This window comes from Erythranthe guttata, chromosome 7, assembly GCF_056151865.1.
Source record: "Erythranthe guttata isolate IM_541 chromosome 7, IM_541, whole genome shotgun sequence".
NCBI lineage: Eukaryota > Viridiplantae > Streptophyta > Magnoliopsida > Lamiales > Phrymaceae > Erythranthe > Erythranthe guttata.
The window spans coordinates 1,297,042-1,316,468 of record NC_142539.1 but is presented as its reverse complement, the minus strand read 5'-3'; the positions used below and the strand labels follow the sequence as shown (position 1 = coordinate 1,316,468).

The window sequence follows — 19,427 nt, the reverse complement described above, 5'->3', positions numbered from 1 at the left end:
TGGACTATTTAGGGTTTTTCTTTTTTTTTTTCTGACGCTACACCCGATGAATTTCACTCGTAACATCTTATCAAATACACACGTATTCATTATAACTATCAATTTTTTGCACACATTCAATGTATGCATGTAGATATAACAATGCACTATTTGGTGTATTTGACCAACTGTAGCATCTACAAGAATATAACTGCATCGCGATTGCATGAGGTCATCATCGCAATCCGATGAAACCCTAAAAAGGATCATTCTATCACCCCAAATCTATCCATACAAAAGGGAAAAAAATGTCGAATATAACTAAGAGAAATTAACTCTATGATCGATCAAACAAACACGACGACTCTTTCGATGCAGAAGTTTGGTCCACGAACTCACACGATCAAAAGAACTCCCCCATTGTCGTTTTTCGCCGCACGTACATACTTTTTTTTGTCCTTTTTTTTTTTCTTTTTCCTATCGCAAATCTTACTGCATCATCTATTGCATTGCACCGTATGCGGCCGCGCGCGCGTTGTTACTTTTTAATTTACAAGTGATTGCAATAATCTTGGATAATAAACGATGCAATAAGATTCGCAATAAAAGAAGAAAAAAAATTAAAAAAATAATGAAAAGAATATCCGTTCTTGTTTTTCCTCATTCCTCGAGGGCGATACGAGAAGATCGGTATAGATCGTACGGGGCCCACAAATAGTCAACGGTGCAGGGTCTTCTGGAATCCAATCTCAACCAGGGTTTGCCCTTGCCGCTCCAATGGAGGAGGCTGATCGGGCCGGGGTGGAGGCCGCGGCACCGCCCTTCCAGGTTGTCGCCGCCAAGGCCGTGCTGGTTCCACCGGTGGTCGACGGCTTTTATGTTGCCTGCAAAAACAAGAAGAACCGGCGGCAGGGATCCGAGGTGGTATATTCTTTTTTGTTTCTGCACCGCCATCCACTCCTCCACCTTCTGTGTGTACCCGCCGCTCCTCCACCGGTCAACGTCGACGACCATGACGCCGGTGTTGAAGTAGCAGGGGCGGCGGCCCTGGAACGCGGCGGCGAGGGCCGGGTCGGACCAGAACGCCTCGGTGAAGTAGCTGGTGAAGTTGGCGTGGCAGTACTCCGGCGCGGCGAGGACCTCGCCGGCGAGGTCGGCGCACCAGAGCTTGGCGATGTCGTCGACGACGACGACGTCGGAGTCGAGGTAGATGACGCGGCGGACGTCGCCGGGGAGTATGTCCGCCATGTAGATGCGGGCGTAGTTCAGCGGCTGGTCCAGCGCCTGCCGGATCGACTTGGATATCTTGTCCCGGACCCGGGTCGGGTCGAACTCGTACGCCCGGAATTTCAGAAACGGGAACGTGGAATTTATCAGCGACGAGATCTCCGGGTCGAGGTGGACGGAGAGAAAATGGAACGAAACGTTCTCCGGGCAGGTCGAATGCTGCAGGATCGACAGCACGGCGGCCATTGTTCCCCTGATGTAGTTTCCGTCGAGCGGCATCACTATGTGGATTACGTCATCCGACGTGCACGTGCCGCCGTTGCGGAACGCCGGAGCTTCCCGGAAGGAAGGGACGACGACGGAGGCGGCGGCGGTGGTGATCGGTTTCTGGAGGCGGATGGCGGAGGAGGTTGTGGTTGGGTGGAGGAGGATTATAGACAGGAGGCCGAGGAGGTGGAGGAGGAGGGAGGAGGCGGTGGCGGTGGTGGTGGAGCTCCGGCGGGCCATCCTGTCCATGTAAAAAAAAGAGAAAAAAAAATGAACTTTTTTTTTTTTTTTGTTTTTTTTTGTGTTGTAATTGTTATGAGGCTTTTTATTAATATAGATTAGTTGTTATTTAGAGTATTTGAGGCTGGAAAAAATGGAATTTGTGAGAGAAATATGATTCGTATTTAGAGAGAGGAGAGAGAAAGTAGAGAGAGAAAGAGAGGATTTAGCAAAGATTCTGAGGTTAGGAACAAAAATAGGACAATTTGGTTTGACTTAACAAAGACAAAGGTTGACATTTACTTGACTGCATGGGAATATTATATATATATATATTACATAAGATTATGATCACAGTCAAAGGGACTTTTGGTTTTGACTTTTGACCAACCATTGATTAATTAATTATTAGTACATATGAAGAGAGCCATCAAAAACTATTAAAAAGTAAAAACTTAATTATTATTACTTTTGTTTTATTTTTGTGGTTTTAATTCATTAACATGGTTATTAGTTTATTATGATAGGTGAATTCTTTCACCTAATATATTCTACATTAGTTAGTATATATCATCGCCAATTAATTCACATAGAATCATATGCATAGCATCTCGATAAATTAATAATCTCGTCTAAATAATAATTTATTCGATTCACGATTAGGTAAAAACGTAATATATTCTTCGTTTGATAATTTAATATATTTTACAAAATTAATAGAATTTTGCTAGTCACGACTGTAATTTACAGAGGTTCAATTGGTACATGTTCAATTACATATTGTTTGCATATGGTATATTTAAATTTTAAAGATTTGAATAACCTTCTATTATTTTAGTTGTAATTTTGAAGTAATTATAGAGAGAAATAATGGATTGAGAATATTATAGTAACGTGAATCAAGAATTCTTTTTTTGAATAGTAATCAACGATGAAATTCATCATATGTAGAATGCAATTAAATAAAATAAATGCATTTATATAGTGTTATATATGCATGTTAATAATTAATGATTAATTAATTACTTTATGAAGCTAGATTTGAAATGGTGATTATATAGTTGAAAGCCCATTGAGAGAAAATGGGCCTTCAGTCCAAGGATTGGATATGGCCCTATGGGGAAAAAATGGGCTTCTTGAAAATTTATGTTCTTTTTTAATCTCCGAGCAATCACTTAGGCCTCGTTTGCTTAATGCTATTAAACTCTATTAACTAAATAGTAGGGGTTAGTAAGATGTTTGGTTGATGAGATTCGTATTTAGTCTAGCCCGCTACTATACTTGAAGCCCGCAATTAAATGCTATTATTTTGTTAAATTAGTAGCACCCCTCCCCCTGCGATTAATTTAGTAGAGGGTGATTAAAAGAGGAAAATACAATTTTATCCTTAAAACAATATCTTAATTTTATTAATTATAAGACTTTTTGGATAATTCACAATTAATACTAGAATTTAGCAAATTTAATACAAGATTTAATCTAACGAATCAAACATCTTACAGACTAAATAATTAATTAGTTAGTAGGATATTAATCCAATCTCACATAATCCAATGTAATCCGATATAGGTAAGCAAACGAGGCCTTAATATAATTAGGTAGACACGGCCACGGGCCGGTTCCGGGCCGGTTCATACCGGTTCACGGTTCACTTTTTCCGGAACCGGAACCGGCCCGTAATATGCACGGTTCGGCGGGCCGGGTCGGCCCGCCGGTTCGGGCCGGTTCCGGGTCGACCCGGAAAATTTGAAAATTTTTTTTTTTATTTTTTTTTAGAAATATTTGATGAATAAGTAAATTATAGGAAAAATTGAGGTGTGAGGGTATTTATAGGAAAAATTGGGGGGGGGGGGGGGGGGGGAATTCAAAAAAAAAAACAAATAATGGGCGGTTCACCCGGGCCGGTTCGGGTGCCGTTATTTGCTTTTTTCTGAATTTTTTTTTTTTTTAAAAACAAAAAATCCGGGTGAACCGCCGGCCCGGCCCGGCGGTTCACGGTTCACCATTTCATAGAACCGGGCCCGTCCCGGGGACGACGGGCCGGTTCACCAGTCAACGGGTTGGGCCGGGTCGTCAACGGGCCGGTTCCGGGCCCAAAATCGGCCCATGGCCGTGTCTATAATTAGGTATCGTTTGGTTGTCAAGATAAGATTAGCTGGTAAGATTACATAATCTAATGAAAGTTCAATTATTTTATCGGACTTCGGAACGTTCAACAAATAAACTCTCTAAAAGGCAAAATAAACCCTGATAATATAATATTTGCAGATCGACCCGACAAATTATTAGGGATACCAACCAAACGAGGCCTTGGCGTAGGCCTTACCGTATAAAACTTTATGATTTATGATATTGATTGAGATTCGTACTTTTCTAATTGATAAATAAGCACAAAATTAATATTTTTTAGGTCAAATCTGTCGCACAATCAACTTGACCATGAGTACTCTCATTTAGTTTGCAGGCTATTACACGAAAAAACAGTTACCTAATGCACATACATAATTGCAATTATCTTAAAAAATGTGTATAATAATGAATACACCACCAAGTATACAAATTACAATCTCCACATACATAATCCACTTATAAAGGAAAGCACAATAACCAAATTAAAATAATATGTCATGATTCCCCCCATTTGTAATTCATGCATGCAAGAAACCTTTTGAGTTACAAGCTTAAAGACCTTAATCATATCAATTAGCTATTTAATCTTAATTTATTTAATCAAAGTATCTTATTGTTTGTAGATAAGTGTCCATAAATATTGGAGAGGACGAATTTTATAATTTCTTATAATTTGTGGGCATTACTACGAATAACGTTAAACACTAATGCCTCGTTTGGTTGAGAAGATTAATCAATATTGACTAAATAATTATACGTTGTTTGATGTTTGGTATTCTCACTAACTTATCGGATCAACCCACAAATATTATATTACCTTTTAGCTAGAGAGGTTTTTGTTGGACTCCGCCCCGGGGTCTGATAAAAATAGTTAGATTTTCATTAGATTGTTTGATTTTATCCTGGCAACCAAACGAAACCTAAGCATGCTGCGATCATGACAAATTGTTCCTCACCAACTTTCGAAAATTCCGAAATGGTCCCTTAAGTATTCTTGAATTATGGCAAATTGCTATTTAATTAAGCAAATACAAGATAAATGGCTGGTCGAAAACACACACTTGTATAGATACATATCGTGTGTGTGTATGTATGTATGTATATATATATATATATATTGATGCAAGAAAATAATAATAATAAATTATGGATTTAGAATGAGGGGTTAAAAAAGTTGAGCAATAAATTAAGGTAACTTTTAAAACAGGGCAGAGGGTTTGGAGCAGAGGGAACATGATGCCCTCCATGTTTACATATCCATGCCTCACTCAACAACTCTCTCTCTCTAGATCTCTCTCTCTCTCTCTCTCACTCACACACACAATTATATAAATATATATATATATATATATACATCAAAGCCTGTCAGAAACTAAATCAAATCCAATGCTCTTTATTTCTTTATCCAATATCTCCAGTAATCCTAGTGCAAATCTTTCACGCATCTCTCTCTCTCTCTCTCTCTCTCTCTCTCTCTCTCTCTCTCTCTCTCTCTCTCTCTCTCTCTCTCTCTCTCTCTCTCTCTCTCTCACACACACACACACACACAGAGTGCAATTTAAAACTAAAAAGTGTTTAGAGATTTTATTGATCAGGCTAACGACAAGAATTACCACCAACAATGACATCATGCTTACGTCAGCAAATTTGCTTCATTAAGTAATAACTATATTTAAATTTATATGTTAGATGTTATTTTAATTAATGCACATAATTATTTTTTTTCAAAGCATGTAGCATCAACTTGTTAAATGTAATTATGTTGTAGCCTAGCTACATCATTTTTATTCTCTTTAATTAATTTAAAATATTTCTTCGTTTAATTTATCCGAATGTATTTCGATATACGTTTCTCCGATTCTTTTTAAGTATCGTCTAAGGTACTTTACGCACCAACAAACACATTATAAAACTCATAATAAACAACATCAATATAATTTAGCGCAATCTTATCCTTTAATATGTAGTTAAATCGCTCTGGAATCCAAAGTGACGTATATTATGAAAAAAAAATATAATTACGAGATTAATTATATAAAATTAAATAATCAACTCAAACTATTATATTTATGCAAGAACAATTATTTAATTTCTTGAAGTTGTAATAATTAAACCCCACTTGCATTAGGCAACAAATCAAGATTAGTGTTAACACATCCACTAATAGAATGGATTAAGACATGGTTTAAAGGGACAGAGAGGAAACAAATGATGGTCTGCGTGGAGCAATCAATTTAGATTCTTGCTAAAAACACTTACTATATATATATATTTTATTTTAATTTATATATAAAATAATTTTAATTTGAAAATAAAAAAAATAATAAAATAAGGCACGAGAGAATGATGTAGCGTGTAAGGTTTATTTTATTTTTCATCAAAATCAAGAGATTTGCTTGTAACAGGGCTCGAGGAACAGTACTTATGATGAGTAAGTAGTGCATGCAATACATACATATATAGATACATACACATACAAACACGTGTACGTGCGTGTGTGTGTGTTTGTGTGTGGGGGCATGCAAAGGCATTGGGAATGGAGTGGAAAAGTGTGGAAGATTTATAAGCACTTGAAAGTAAGTATTGTAACATGTCTTTGTTTTGTTTGGTTCGAAAATCTCTTAATTAATTGATTAGGGTTTTGGCAAGTATAGGTAATGATTAGGTCTTATTCCTAATAATAATCCTTATAGATGTGATAATTAAGGATTAATTACAAGAATATAATTGACAGCTTGCCTAAGTTATGGACAAGATGAATTAAAACCCTATGTGCCTATATATATTTATTTTAATTATGAAGTTAATTAATTTAAATCAATATATGTAATTAAAGATAAAAAAAATTGGTTTTAGATCGCGATGGAAATCGGACAGATCATATTGGAATGAACGCGAGATCTTTATTCAATCAATGTGAACAAGAGTTTACAAAACAATTAACAAGAAGATCAAATTAATACATAGATTTTCTTCAACAAATTAAATCTCTCTATTGTTTTTCTTCCTCTTCTCTCACTGATTAATTTCTCTCATCTTTCTCTTTCTATCTAAATACAACCTTCTCTCTCATAACCCTAACTAAAGACAATTACTTCTCATTTTATAACCTTCCAAAAGTTAGTTTCATCTCCAAATCTTATCAGCTAATACACGGGCTCCGCCTCAGCAATGCAGTTAGTTATTATTCTCTTGCGATATCGATCAATCATCCAGTGCATATACAATTAGTTGCTTGAGCGACACTCTCTAGATTCCTTTATCATCAGAACCACTCTTCTTTGATGAATTGGCGATCAGATCCAACAGTAAAGATATCGCAAATGCCCTTTTCTTAATTAACAGTTTATTACGTGTCTTAATTACACCAAAGCTAAGTTTCCACACCAAATGAAATTACATATAAACCCTCTAATTATATCATTAACAACATAAACCACATAAATAAGCATGTGCGGAAGTGGTAAATAGTTCTTAGTGGTAGTTAAATGATCAAACCTCAAACTCTTTGCCTAATTTATTTAGTGGCTAAAATTTCTACAAATAAAATAGTGGTGGGCACTTAATTATCTCTTGCAATAACTAACTTATATATATTTTTTTTTATTTTTTTTTGTGCGCATGGTACAGTACCACTCACACTTTTTAGTACTTCAAATTACACACATAAAAAAATAATAATAATAAAAAAATTGATATATATAAAATATGCGCATGCAAGCATGTGTGGCGGCTAAAGTCACTTGTAACCCTCTCAAATTATGCATTTGTCGATCTATGTTTTTATTTATTTAATTTATTTTTTATTTATTTGTGGGGACTTTGTGTTTGCAAAATTAAAGAATGTTCAAGATTAGATTGGCTATGGGGGCCTTGTTTGTCTTGAAGGTAGGGTACATATACATAAATATATATACATACTAGAAAACAAATGTTTTAATTAGTTACATAGGACTTTGTCGGGGCACTATCTTATTAGGTATAGTAGGATAGTTTATTTATTTTGTTTTTTAATTTTTTTGTCTATTATTTTTCTATATTAGTGTCACGTGTCGATTTCTGATTTGTAGTGGGAAAAAATTCAATCAAATTGCATGCGGCCGGACCCGATCGAAGAGGGGACATTAATTTCTCATTCATCTAAAATTAATTTCAGATCGAGCTAAAAGATGACACGCGTATTGATTAATTATATATTATATTCATTAATTTCTCATTCATCTAAAATCGAAATAGTACTAAATCAATCTACTTAAGTAACGAATCAAGATTATTATTAATTACCTAATTAAATTCAAACACTTTTCACCTTTACTTAGTAAACTAGTTTTGGATTTTGTTATGCATACTTTTGAGGTAAAGATTTTGGCTCCAAAAAAAATACTTACCTTTATCCTCAAAAGTTACATGTAGTTGACAATTCATATCTCAACCCACCAATACACACACACAAACATGTGTACATGTGTGTGTGTGTGTTGAGTTTATGAGTATGGAGTTTGGTGGTGCGCGTGCAGTAAATGAGAGTGACTCAGGGAGCTAGAAGATGTGGTGATAATGCCGAGTGTGCCACTGCCAGCGCACCACAATTATATATATATATATATATATATATATATATATGAAGAACATCATTTCTCTCTAGACTGCAAAAATCTCTCGATTCTGAAACTCACAATCTTGAATCATTGTCTATCCAACTCTTTCTTCCATTTCATCTTCCCTATATTGTCTTTTACTCCTTTTTCTTTTTAACCTCTCTCTCTCTCTCTCTCTCTCTCTCTCTCTCTCTCTCTCTCTCTCTCTCTCTTGTTAATTAATGTTAGGTGATAAATAACTAAAGGGTAACTTAAAAGCAATGGGGAAATCTATTATATGGTGAATACATAGGTATAATCCTAGCAAATACTTTTCTGCTACGGCAAATCGTAGCATTTAAACACGAGACTCCCAGATTGTCGCGCAGTAAAAAATACCTTTTGTAACGACTCTTCAATGTAACATAAAAAATTCATTTGAAAAAAAAAACAATTTTTCTACTAGTGCATCCGAAATACATGGATATTCGTTTTATTGGTAAACAACTGATGATTTGTTTGGGCACATGTAGCATTCTTTATGCACACTTTGTTCACTCCCATAAAGACATGCATTTTAATTAACCAATAGTTGTTAATTCATATATTTATAATTAAGTATTATTTAATATGTATTAAATGAAGTTTTGTTAATTAATTAATTAATTAATTATAGTGAGGTAGGGTTGTTGTGTGGGCACTTGAGAACACCCCATACAAGGAAAATCGGCCTGCCTCCGCTTAGGAACTCTCATAATTATTGTCATGCATTCATCCATCTTACTATATTATTATGTCTCTATTCTATTTCATATATATATATATATATATATATATATATATATATATATATATATATATATATATATATATATATATATATATATATCAAAACTATGACAAGCGAATATTGAAAAAAATATATGTAAGAAATTACTATATGTATATATATATATATATATATATATATATATATATATATATTTAAATGAAAAAGGAAGAGGATAAATTTATGTACTTACCACACCAATTAATTAATTAATTAATTAAATTAGAAGATGGTGCTCACAAGTGGCACGCCTTTTGAGCAGCAAGAAATGATGCAAAACTTGAAAAATCTTTTGCCACCATATATATATACACACACACAAAACCATTGCATTATTCCATCAATTCTTGTCATAAGACAGATTCATTGTACAAACAAAATAATTGTAATATTAATCCACTTACTTAATAGTATCATATAGTGTAGTATTGACATTTAATTGGAAATAAAAAATTAAATATTCTTGAAATAATGGGGAAATTCTTGAAATATGATCGAAGAGGAAAAGAGAACCTGGTTATATATTTATACCGAGGGATTTGAACTATAGATTTGATTAAACGCACATATGCATAAGTGTGTGTGATTATGTTTAGATTTACGGTTCAAATACATTCAGTATAAGTAATCAGATGTAACATTTAATTTCCGAGAAGAGAGTAATTAAGAATTAACAAAGAAAATAAAATTCATTGGCGTGGCAATGAAATTTAGATTCATGTTATTGTCTTCAAAAAGATGTCACAAAATCCATAATTTATTTTCTTTTTTCTTTTTATTTTTTTAAATTAAATAAATAAATAACCATCATCTTGCACTCATTATGCCTGCAATCATTCTCTTCTGTTGCCCTAACCCGCATGCCCCCCCACCCCCTACCCCACCCCCACCACCACCCCCACCAGTTGATCTCTCTTCTTCAACCACCTATATATACACATTCTCCTGTATTGCCACTACTCACCACCACCTCACAAAAACACACACACTAACACACACTATTTATTACAACATCAATTTTCTTGAAAATTCATACATTGAACTTTTTTTTATAGCATCTTTTGGGTATTAGTTTCATTAATTAATGGCGGTTTCCGGGTTCGAAGGGTTCGAAAAGAGGCTGGAGCTCCGATTCTCCGGCGACGATCCGGCCGCCGGAAAAGGTCTCCGGCGACTTGACTTCACCTCACTGGAGAAAGTACTGCATGCGGTGCAGTGCACCGTAGTCTCCGCCGTGGGGAACGAACACTTCGACTCGTACGTCTTGTCCGAGTCGAGCCTGTTCGTTTACCCGGCGAAGATCATCATCAAGACATGTGGGACCATCCAGCTCCTCAAATCCATCCTTCCATTGGTGGACCACGCTGCTACCATGGGCCTCACCCTCCGCGGGTGCAGGTACACCCGCGGCAGCTACATATTCCCCGCCGCGCAGCCGCACCCGCACACGAGCTTCGAGGAGGAAGTCGTCTACTTGGAAGAAACCCTACCCGAAAACCTCTCATGCAGAAAGGCTTCTGTCATGCACTCCAAATCCCACCACAAGTGGCACGTTTTCGCCGCTTGCGAAGAAGGGTGCACCGTAGATACGGTGGACGTGCATGCGGACGATCTCTACACCGTCGAAATCTGCATGACGGAGCTCGACCGTGTCTCCGCCGGGAAGTTCTTCCGGCGGTTCGACGACGGGAAGAACGGCGACTCGGCCGGGAAGGAGATGACGGAGGTGACGGGGATTCGGGGCATTAACGTGGATGCGCTCGTGTGTGATTACGCTTTCGACCCTTGCGGATACTCGATGAACGGAGTCGACGAAAGCCGTTATTCGACTATACACGTTACGCCGGAGGAGGGTTTTAGTTACGCTAGCTTCGAGTGCGTGGGGTCGGTTTACGACGAGCGGGAGGAGTTCTTGGAGGTGGTGAGAAGGGTCGTGAGGATTTTCCGGCCGGCGTCGATGTCGGTCTCCACTAGTTGCTCAACCGGGCATGAGGTGTGGAGAGGGGTGGCAAAGGCCGTCGAGCCGCTAGGGATGAGGCTGAGGAGTCGGGCGGCCGACGAGTTTCCGATGGCCGGAAACATTGTCTTCCAAACGTTTGCCACTCGCCGGAATTAAGTAGGCGGCCATCGTGGCGGCGGCGGCGCCGGGTGGTGGTGGTGGAGCCTATAGATGGTATTCAAAAAGAGTGCATGGGGGGAGTCACTTTCTTAGGGTTTAATTAGGTGGAATACTTTTTTTCTCTTGTTGGTGGATGTGAATTAGAAGAAAAAAAAATGAAATCTTGATTATTATTATTATGCATGCTAATTAATTGGTGTTTATTTAATTTGCATTGGATATATGATGGTTGACATCAAAATTGTGTGGGGTTGACTTTGTCTCTAGTATAGATAAGAAGAAATGGAGGAAAAAACAAAAATTGGTATATTTATATATTATATATATTATATATATTGAGAGGGTGACGTGGAAAATGGAATTAAAATTGTAGTAGTAGTGTAGAATGTAGATGGTATTGGGTTGATCATAATATTGCACCCCACTTAAAAAATAATGGGCACGCCTATAAATATTTGTGAGATTGGATTATGTTTTAACTTTTAAGTTAGTGGGGTGGGGGATCTATATATATATATATATATGAAAAGTGCTCTTACATAAGTTCTTTTTTTCCATGTTTATGTCAACTTTCTACCATCTATTAGTTTTTTTTTATATTTTATTTTATTTTGGTTTTACGATGGATTTTTAGATAAATAATTATTTCGAAAAACTCCTCGTCACAAGGTGTCATGAAACTTTTTTCGAATGGGTGGCAGTAGAGTTCGAATACACGTACAAAACCATGTGTGGTAATGAAGGAACTCGCAGACAACTGTATAGGTGCATTGAGTAAACCATGTGTGATAAGCTCGACACAACGACTGTTGACAAGGCGATTCGAATTATAAAAAAAAAAAAATTATAGACTATTAGTAAGGTGGATTATTTGATTTTTTATCCCAAAAACATTGGAACATAATAAGTTATGATAATTTTTCCAATCAAATGGGGATTAAAAATAAAATAATAATAAAATAGGCTTAATTAATTTAGTAAGAAGCTAAAGTTGGGCTTAATTGTAGGCCCGTTATCTAAAAAGTGGACCATAACAAAGTCCTAAGCCCAATGTATAGGTACCAAAAAAATCAATTTTTTCATGATTAATGTAGTAATAAAGTTGCTACTTCTATCTATTTATCAAAAAATAAAAATATATATCTATTTCTAACAAGCGACAATCAATAGTTTTAATGTGTGAGATTTAGGGTAAGTTATGGATACCCTCGTAGGAAGAGTAAATAACTTATAAATGTATCTCTATTCCCTAATTACAACTACCCCTAAAATTAACATTTTTTTTTAAAATTTAATGGAATGAATGAATTGTCTAAATTACGCCCTTTTATTAAACATATAAACTATGAGTAAACTGCAGGTATCCTGAGGTAAGAAAGAATACTACAGTTACCCTCCTTTGGTATATTACTTTACTCATTGGGGGTAGATTTGGAAATTTAGAACAAATATTCCATGGAAATCTCAAGATTCCGTATCTCATAATTCTGTAAGGGTGTAATTGTAAAACGGAAAAATAGTTCAAGGGCTGGGATTTTTATAATTAACAATACCACAAGGGTCTGTAATTTATTTAGTCTTACCTCAAGTGGTGCCCGTAATTTATCCTTATATCCAAGGTGATGATGCTGGAGATAGATCACCTTAGATAGTTGAAGTAGGATGAGCTGGAAGAGCAGAGTGGATCACTGGCTCATGAGCTTGATGACCTTAAGATACCTGCGATCATAGAACATGAGAACTAGGCCGGGGGTTGATCCGGCGGAAACCCCTCCGACGCTCAAGTCAGACGTGCGAATAGTGGAAATAGTCCAGAGAATATACATTTTGTAGTATTATTCACATAATAAGACGTACCTTAAGGAATGAGTTCAAACATTTATTTATAGCTTAGTTGAGTTTGTCGGGCCCAAACCTTATTTGAAGGTGATTGGGCCTCGATGATAGTGGTTTTCAATATTGGGCTCGTGACCCAGTAAGTAAATAAATTGTAAGCCCATTGGGTGAGCCCAATCTGGCATATCATTAGGTTCAAACCTTAGTTGAAGGTGATTGGGCCTCGATGATAGTGGTTTTCATTATTGGGCTCGTGGCCCAATAGGTAAATAAATTATAAGCCCATTGGGTGGGCCTAATTAGGCATATCATTAAGCACCCCACTCTCGAGCCGATGTGGGGGCCATGTTGAAATGGGTTCCAGACCGTGACGAGAGTAAAAATTGTAGTAATCGCTCGTTGGCGTATGGCCTGATGATGTGCAAAAACGCGTTGGCGCGTGTGTCAGAGGGGAGTGTAGGTGCGTTAGCGCGTAGCGCGACCAATTTGTCGCGATATAAGTTACTTGAGTCGTCGGTGTTGTCCCGCGACGATGTAGTAAGTCGGATCAAGTTATCTCCTCGTGGAAGTTATCTCGTCGTGGGGTAATAGAGTTGATCGAGTTATCTCCTCGTGAGAGTTGTCTCGCGATAATGTAGTAGCACGGAGCTAGTATTCTCCTCGTGGGAGTTGTTATTTATCGACATTGTCAATGTTTTGACGCGTTGCTTGTATGTGTTCATGTAGCTTGTGCGTGATGTACTTGAGGAGGGCATCAGGCTCTCAAGATTTTTTTTTTTTTTTATCGTGCCCCTTGGTAGACCTCGTGGGTTGTAAGTATGTTTAGACCGTGGCCACGTTTTAATGAATGACCCATCGAAAACAAGTAGATAAATTTGAGTAATCAAGCTGGCCAGGCTATATAGATTCCCATAATATCTCTAAGTGTTTCTAGGGTTGTAATCATGCTAACTTGAGCTTGCGATTATATAGTGAATTTCAGGCGAGTTGTCTCCTCATGGGAGTTGTCTCGCAACGAAGTTGTAGGAGCATTGGATGAGGTCGCTCTGAGCGAGTTGTCTCCTCGTGGGAGTTCTCTCGCGGTGAGTCTTATTATCGAGCGAGGTGGTTGCACGTGGGAGTTGTCTTGCAACAGATTTGTAGTGTCGAGCGAGTTGGCTCCTCGTGGGAGTTGTCTCGCTGCGGGTTGTGGTATCGAGCGAGTTGGCTCCTCGTGGGAGTTATCTCGCTGCGGGTTCGTAGTACCGAGCGAGTTGGCTCCTCGTGGGAGTTGTCTCGCTGCGGGTTCGTAGTACCGAGCGAGTTGGCTCCTCGTGGGAGTTGTCTCGCTGCGGGTTGTAGTACCGAGCGAGTTGGCTCCTCGTGGGAGTTATCTAGTTGCGGATTGTAGTACCGAGCGAGTTGGCTTCTCGTGGTAGTTGTCTCGCAACGGGTTGTAGGACGGAGCAAGTGGTCTCCTCATGGGAGTTGTCTTGCAGCGAGTTGTCTTGCAGCGAGTTGTAGTTGCGAGCGAGTTGGCTCCTCGTGGGAGTTGTCTCGCAGCGGGTGTAATACCGATGGAGTTGGCTCCTCATGGGAGTTGTCTCGCAGCGAGTTGTAGTTCCGAGCGAGTTGGCTCCTCGTGGGAGTTGTCTCGCTGCGGGTTGGTAGTATCGAGCGAGTTGACTCCTCATGGAAGTTGTCTCGCTGCGGGTTCGTAGTATTGAGCGAGTTGGCTCCTCATGGGAGTTGTCTCGCTGCGGGTCGTAGGACGGAGCGAATGGTCTCCTCGTGGGAGTTGTCTCGCCGTGGGTTGTAGCACCGAGCGTGTTGGCTCCTCGTGGGAGTTGTCTCGCAACGAAGTGGTAGGGACGATCGAGTTGGATCACAATGGCTGTGGAGCGACGAGCGTATCTAGGTCGTTCGTGTGGATTGAACTAGCGCGATAGATGAAGCTCGCGGATCGATGTCGGACGGTGGAGGATCACGTGGATCGAGATCGCGTGCGCGGGTTGAGGTCCCGCGGTAAAGGAGTGTGCGGGGAGGAAGAGTACGCGTGCGTAGCGCGGATAGAGATGACGGCGCGGGAATGCCAAAGATGCCTGCACGTTGCGGAGTGCAAATGACGAAGATGCGCGTGCGTTGGGGCGTGCGATTGATGGAGATGCGGCCGCGTAGAGTCGCGCGACTAGAGACGGAGACGGGCATGCGAAACGCAGAGACTCGCGCGCGATAGGCTGGGATGCGGAACGAAGATGCTAGAGATAGATCACCTTAGATAGTTGAAGTAGGATGAGCTGGAAGAGCAGAGTGGATCACTGGCTCATGAGCTTGATGACCTTGTGATACCTGCTATCATAGAACACGTGAACTAGGCCGGGGTTGATCCGGCGGAAACCCATCCGACGCTCAAGTCAGACGTGCGGATAGTGGAAATAGTCCAGAGAATATACATTTTGTAGTATTATTCACATAATAGGACGTACCTTAAGGAATGAGTTCAAACATTTATTTATAGCTTAGTTGAGTTTGTCGGGCCCAAACCTTATTTGAAGGTGATTGGGCCTCGATGATAGTGGTTTTCAATATTGGGCTCGTGGCCCAGTAGGTAAATAAATTGTAAGCCCATTGGGTGGGCCCAATCTGACATAGCATTAGACTCAAACCTTAGTTGAAAGTGATTGGGCATCGATGATAGTGGTTTTCATTATTGGGCTTGTGGCCCAATAGGTAAATAAATTATAAGCCCGTTGAGTAGGCCCAATTAGACATATCATATGGATAATTTCATAGTGCACAATTAGCTAGGTTTACAACTACCATATCGTTGGAGATAAAAATAATTGATGGCTCATAAAATTCCATATTTAAATAAATAAATAAAAATAAAAAGAGAATTGTTTGAGAAAGAGATGTAACATTTGTTGAGGTTATTACAAGATTCTAACACTAAAGAAAAATGTGTAGCACAAGAAGACAAACATGCATAACACAACATGACAACCTTGTATTAAAAACTTAAGATGCTTTTTGAGACATTCAAGATAATGAATTTGACAATTGAGCCATAAGATGCAATGGTTCTTAATTAATTTGATGGGAACTATATACTATATATTAATATATTATCCAATGGTTCATAAGTCGCATAATTATTTTTTTCGTCTCCTGAAACGCATTTTGGTCCAGTGATAGAGTATTAATTGTTCAAATATGGAACGATATTAATTTCATGTTCATTACTAGAAAATAAATTCGACAATCTGCCGAAAATTTCTCATAAATCACACCTAAGCTAACTATATACGACAAGTTCAACCTAGGGACCGATGACAAAATCGAACAAGTCTCAAATAAAAATCTCGTCTCAAATAAAAATCTCTATCATAAGTCTTGTAATCAAACGTCACTTTCAACTTCACATTTTTTTTAAATTTCTATTGAAATTAAATTTATCAAATATAATAAATGCTCTATTTTCATTTTATTTTTATTGTTTTTTATTGGCATTTAATTAAAATACTTATAAATGATATTATAATTTATTTTTTAGAATTAAATGATAGTATATTTATTACGGCAAAAAAGAATATATTTTCTATGTGGGACCCACAATCAGTGCCCCCACGCCCTCCTCTTTCCCTACCAATTTGACAAAGAGCCATTTTTCTCTATTGTCTTTTTGATCAAAAACCAAAACAAAAAGATTGCGCCTTTTGCTTGTAAATTAGGGTTGTTGATTCTAGGGATTTTTTTTTTTTTTTAATATTCCAATTCTTTTTTTTTTTTTTTCTTTTTTGCCCCTTTTCTGCAAAGCACGAGTCTTCTCCAATGTCAACTCAGAATTCCGATTCCGATCATTTCTTCTTCATTGGGTTATTCTAACTTGTTGCAGTTTCCTTCCTCGCAAAAAAGAAAAAAAAAGAAAAATTAAATAAAAATCCCTTCTTTTTCGTTTTTAGTATTCGATTCCCAGAAAAACTGCCTTCTTCGTGGGGGGTTTTGTTTTTTTTTCTTTTTTTCTATATGGGAGAAAAATCAATTCGGTAAAATTTCCGTTCAGAGAAGTCTGACAATGTTGGATTTAGATAATCCGTTCCCTTCATTTCCGCCATTTTCCGCAAGAATCGCGTTACTTTCTGGGCTCAGTTCTTCCCCAAATGCCTAAATTTCTCTCGGGCATTTTGCCGAACAATTGGTGTTCAAGGGCCAATTTCTTCCCCAAGTTCTTGAACATCCGTTGGAAAATGGGCTGCGTTCAGGCCAAGTGCTGCAAAAGATACCCCCCATCTTCCGACGACGAATCCGTCATATACCCCGGCCAAAACACCCGTATTCTCGCCAATACCCCTTCCCTAGAAATCGTCGACATCCCTTCGAACAATCTCCGGTTATCCTATTCCGTCCTTTCGCAACGAGGTTATTACCCAGAAACCCCTGATAAAGAAAATCAAGACAGCTGCTGTGTCAGAACAAACATCCAGGGCAACCCGAATGTCCATTTCTTCGGTGTGTTCGATGGGCACGGTTTGTCCGGTACGCAATGCTCGAATTTCGTCAAGGATAAGCTAGTCGAGAAGCTGTCGAATGATTCTTCGTTGCTGGAAGATCCCATTAAGGCTTACAGCACTGCGTTTCTATCGACAAACGAGGAACTCCACACCGAAAACCTAATAGACGATTCCATGAGCGGCACCACGGCTATAACAGCCCTAGTAATCGGTGATAAGCTCTATGTGGCAAATGTGGGTGATTCGAGAGCGGTTCTAGCTGTTAAGGAAGGTGATAAGCTGGTCGCTCAGGATTTGTCGTACGATCAAACCCCGTTCAGAAAAGACGAGTGCGAAAGGGTGAAGCTTTGTGGGGCCAGGGTTTTGAGTGTTGATCAAGTTGAAGGGATAAAAGATCCAAGAATTCAGTCGTGGGGTGATGAGGAATCCGAGGGGAGCGATCCTCCGAGATTGTGGGTGCAAAACGGGATGTACCCTGGAACTGCGTTTACACGAAGTGTTGGTGATAGTACAGCTGAGAAGATCGGTGTGGTGGCTGATCCGGAAGTTTCGACGGTGCAGATTGCGCCGAATCATCCTTTCTTTGTTGTTGCGAGTGATGGGGTTTTCGAGTTTCTGTCCAGCCAGACAGTCGTCGACATGGTATATTTTACGATTTATGCGACTGTTATCTTTACTTTTTTTTTTCTTGTTGATTTTTGCAGCCTGAAATTGAAGTTTATTGATTGCAGCTTGTCCCTTTTACCTTCGTTAGTCGATATTTATCACTGACTTTTAGGAATAATTCGATCTAGTCACCATAATAAGCACACATACAAGCGGTTATTTAGAGTATATTTTAGTTAATTCCGGGAGTTTTTATGAGTAAGGGGAGTTAATTCTTGTAGTTTATGTGTTGCTTTGCTATATGGTGAAAGGATGAAATGCAATTGCAATGTGTTGGCTATGTTTGGTAAAATCGTACTTTTTCCAGAACCGTTTTTATCTTATGGTTAAGTTGGTATTGTAGATTTACACACATAAACATGTGTATACGTGTGTAAAATATGTCTATATGAATGTTACTCGTGTATGATTGTATATTACCCGGTGAAGTTCACCACGTGTAGGATAGAATAAGCCGTTTAAGCCTTTAAGGCCTTGCCCCTGAATTAGTAATCTATTTTGTGAAAGAGTATTTAATGGCCGTAACGTGACGAACAATGTGTTAGTTTTCACTTGGTTAGTATCATATTTATTAAGCACCTATTCTGCAATTAATATTTTGTTAATGAAATCGAAGTGGTGATGAATACGATTCTCGTATTGATTATTCACGTTTCCTTGAGTTGATCGTTCATGAAGGTGAGAGACAGAAAAAAAATATCAGTTAGGGAAATCGTTATCTCTGATTTTGTTCATTTATTCCGTAAATGCAGGTTAACAAATATGCTGACCCAAGAGATGCTTGTTCAGCCATTGCTGCGGAATCATACAAATCGTGGTTAGAGCACGAAAACCGCACGGATGATATAACAATCATCATTGTACACATTAAAGACTTGAATAATGTATAAAGACAACATTGGGCAGTAGCTCATGGATTACTCTGATTTTTAAATACCACATCTACTTTTCGTTTATCGTCTTGAAATATTTGCGTGGCGATGGTTATTACAATGCAGATACTGTATATACTTTGATGTGTTCTAGCGTATGTTGTTGTTGCATGTGATTCAGTTTACTTCAATTCGTGCTTTTAAAATGTTTCTTTG

At 38.3% G+C, this 19,427-nt stretch overlaps 3 protein-coding genes across 3 annotated transcripts; 2 read left to right on the top strand and 1 right to left on the bottom strand.

Moving 5' to 3' along the window:
• Positions 1 to 67: 67 nt before the first annotated feature.
• GATL4 (galacturonosyltransferase-like 4) lies at positions 68 to 1,844 on the bottom strand. Its single transcript, XM_012995925.2, has one exon. The coding sequence runs from the start codon at positions 1,720 to 1,722 to the stop codon at positions 640 to 642; it is 1,083 nt and encodes a 360-aa protein (XP_012851379.2). The 5' UTR covers positions 1,723 to 1,844; the 3' UTR covers positions 68 to 639.
• Positions 1,845 to 10,178: 8,334 nt separating this feature from the next.
• LOC148768958 (S-adenosylmethionine decarboxylase proenzyme 4-like) lies at positions 10,179 to 11,555 on the top strand. Its single transcript, XM_088820580.1, has one exon. It carries the CDS (start codon positions 10,313 to 10,315, stop codon positions 11,342 to 11,344), a length of 1,032 nt encoding a protein of 343 aa, XP_088676706.1. The 5' UTR covers positions 10,179 to 10,312; the 3' UTR covers positions 11,345 to 11,555.
• A 5,209-nt stretch (positions 11,556 to 16,764) lies between these two features.
• On the top strand, positions 16,765 to 19,306 carry LOC105976334 (Protein phosphatase 2C family protein). The gene is made up of 2 exons (XM_013001605.2): positions 16,765 to 18,315; positions 19,092 to 19,306. The coding sequence occupies exons 1-2, from the start codon at positions 17,323 to 17,325 to the stop codon at positions 19,227 to 19,229; spliced, it is 1,131 nt and encodes a 376-aa protein (XP_012857059.1). The 5' UTR covers positions 16,765 to 17,322; the 3' UTR covers positions 19,230 to 19,306.
• The last annotated feature ends 121 nt before the right edge of the window (positions 19,307 to 19,427 follow it).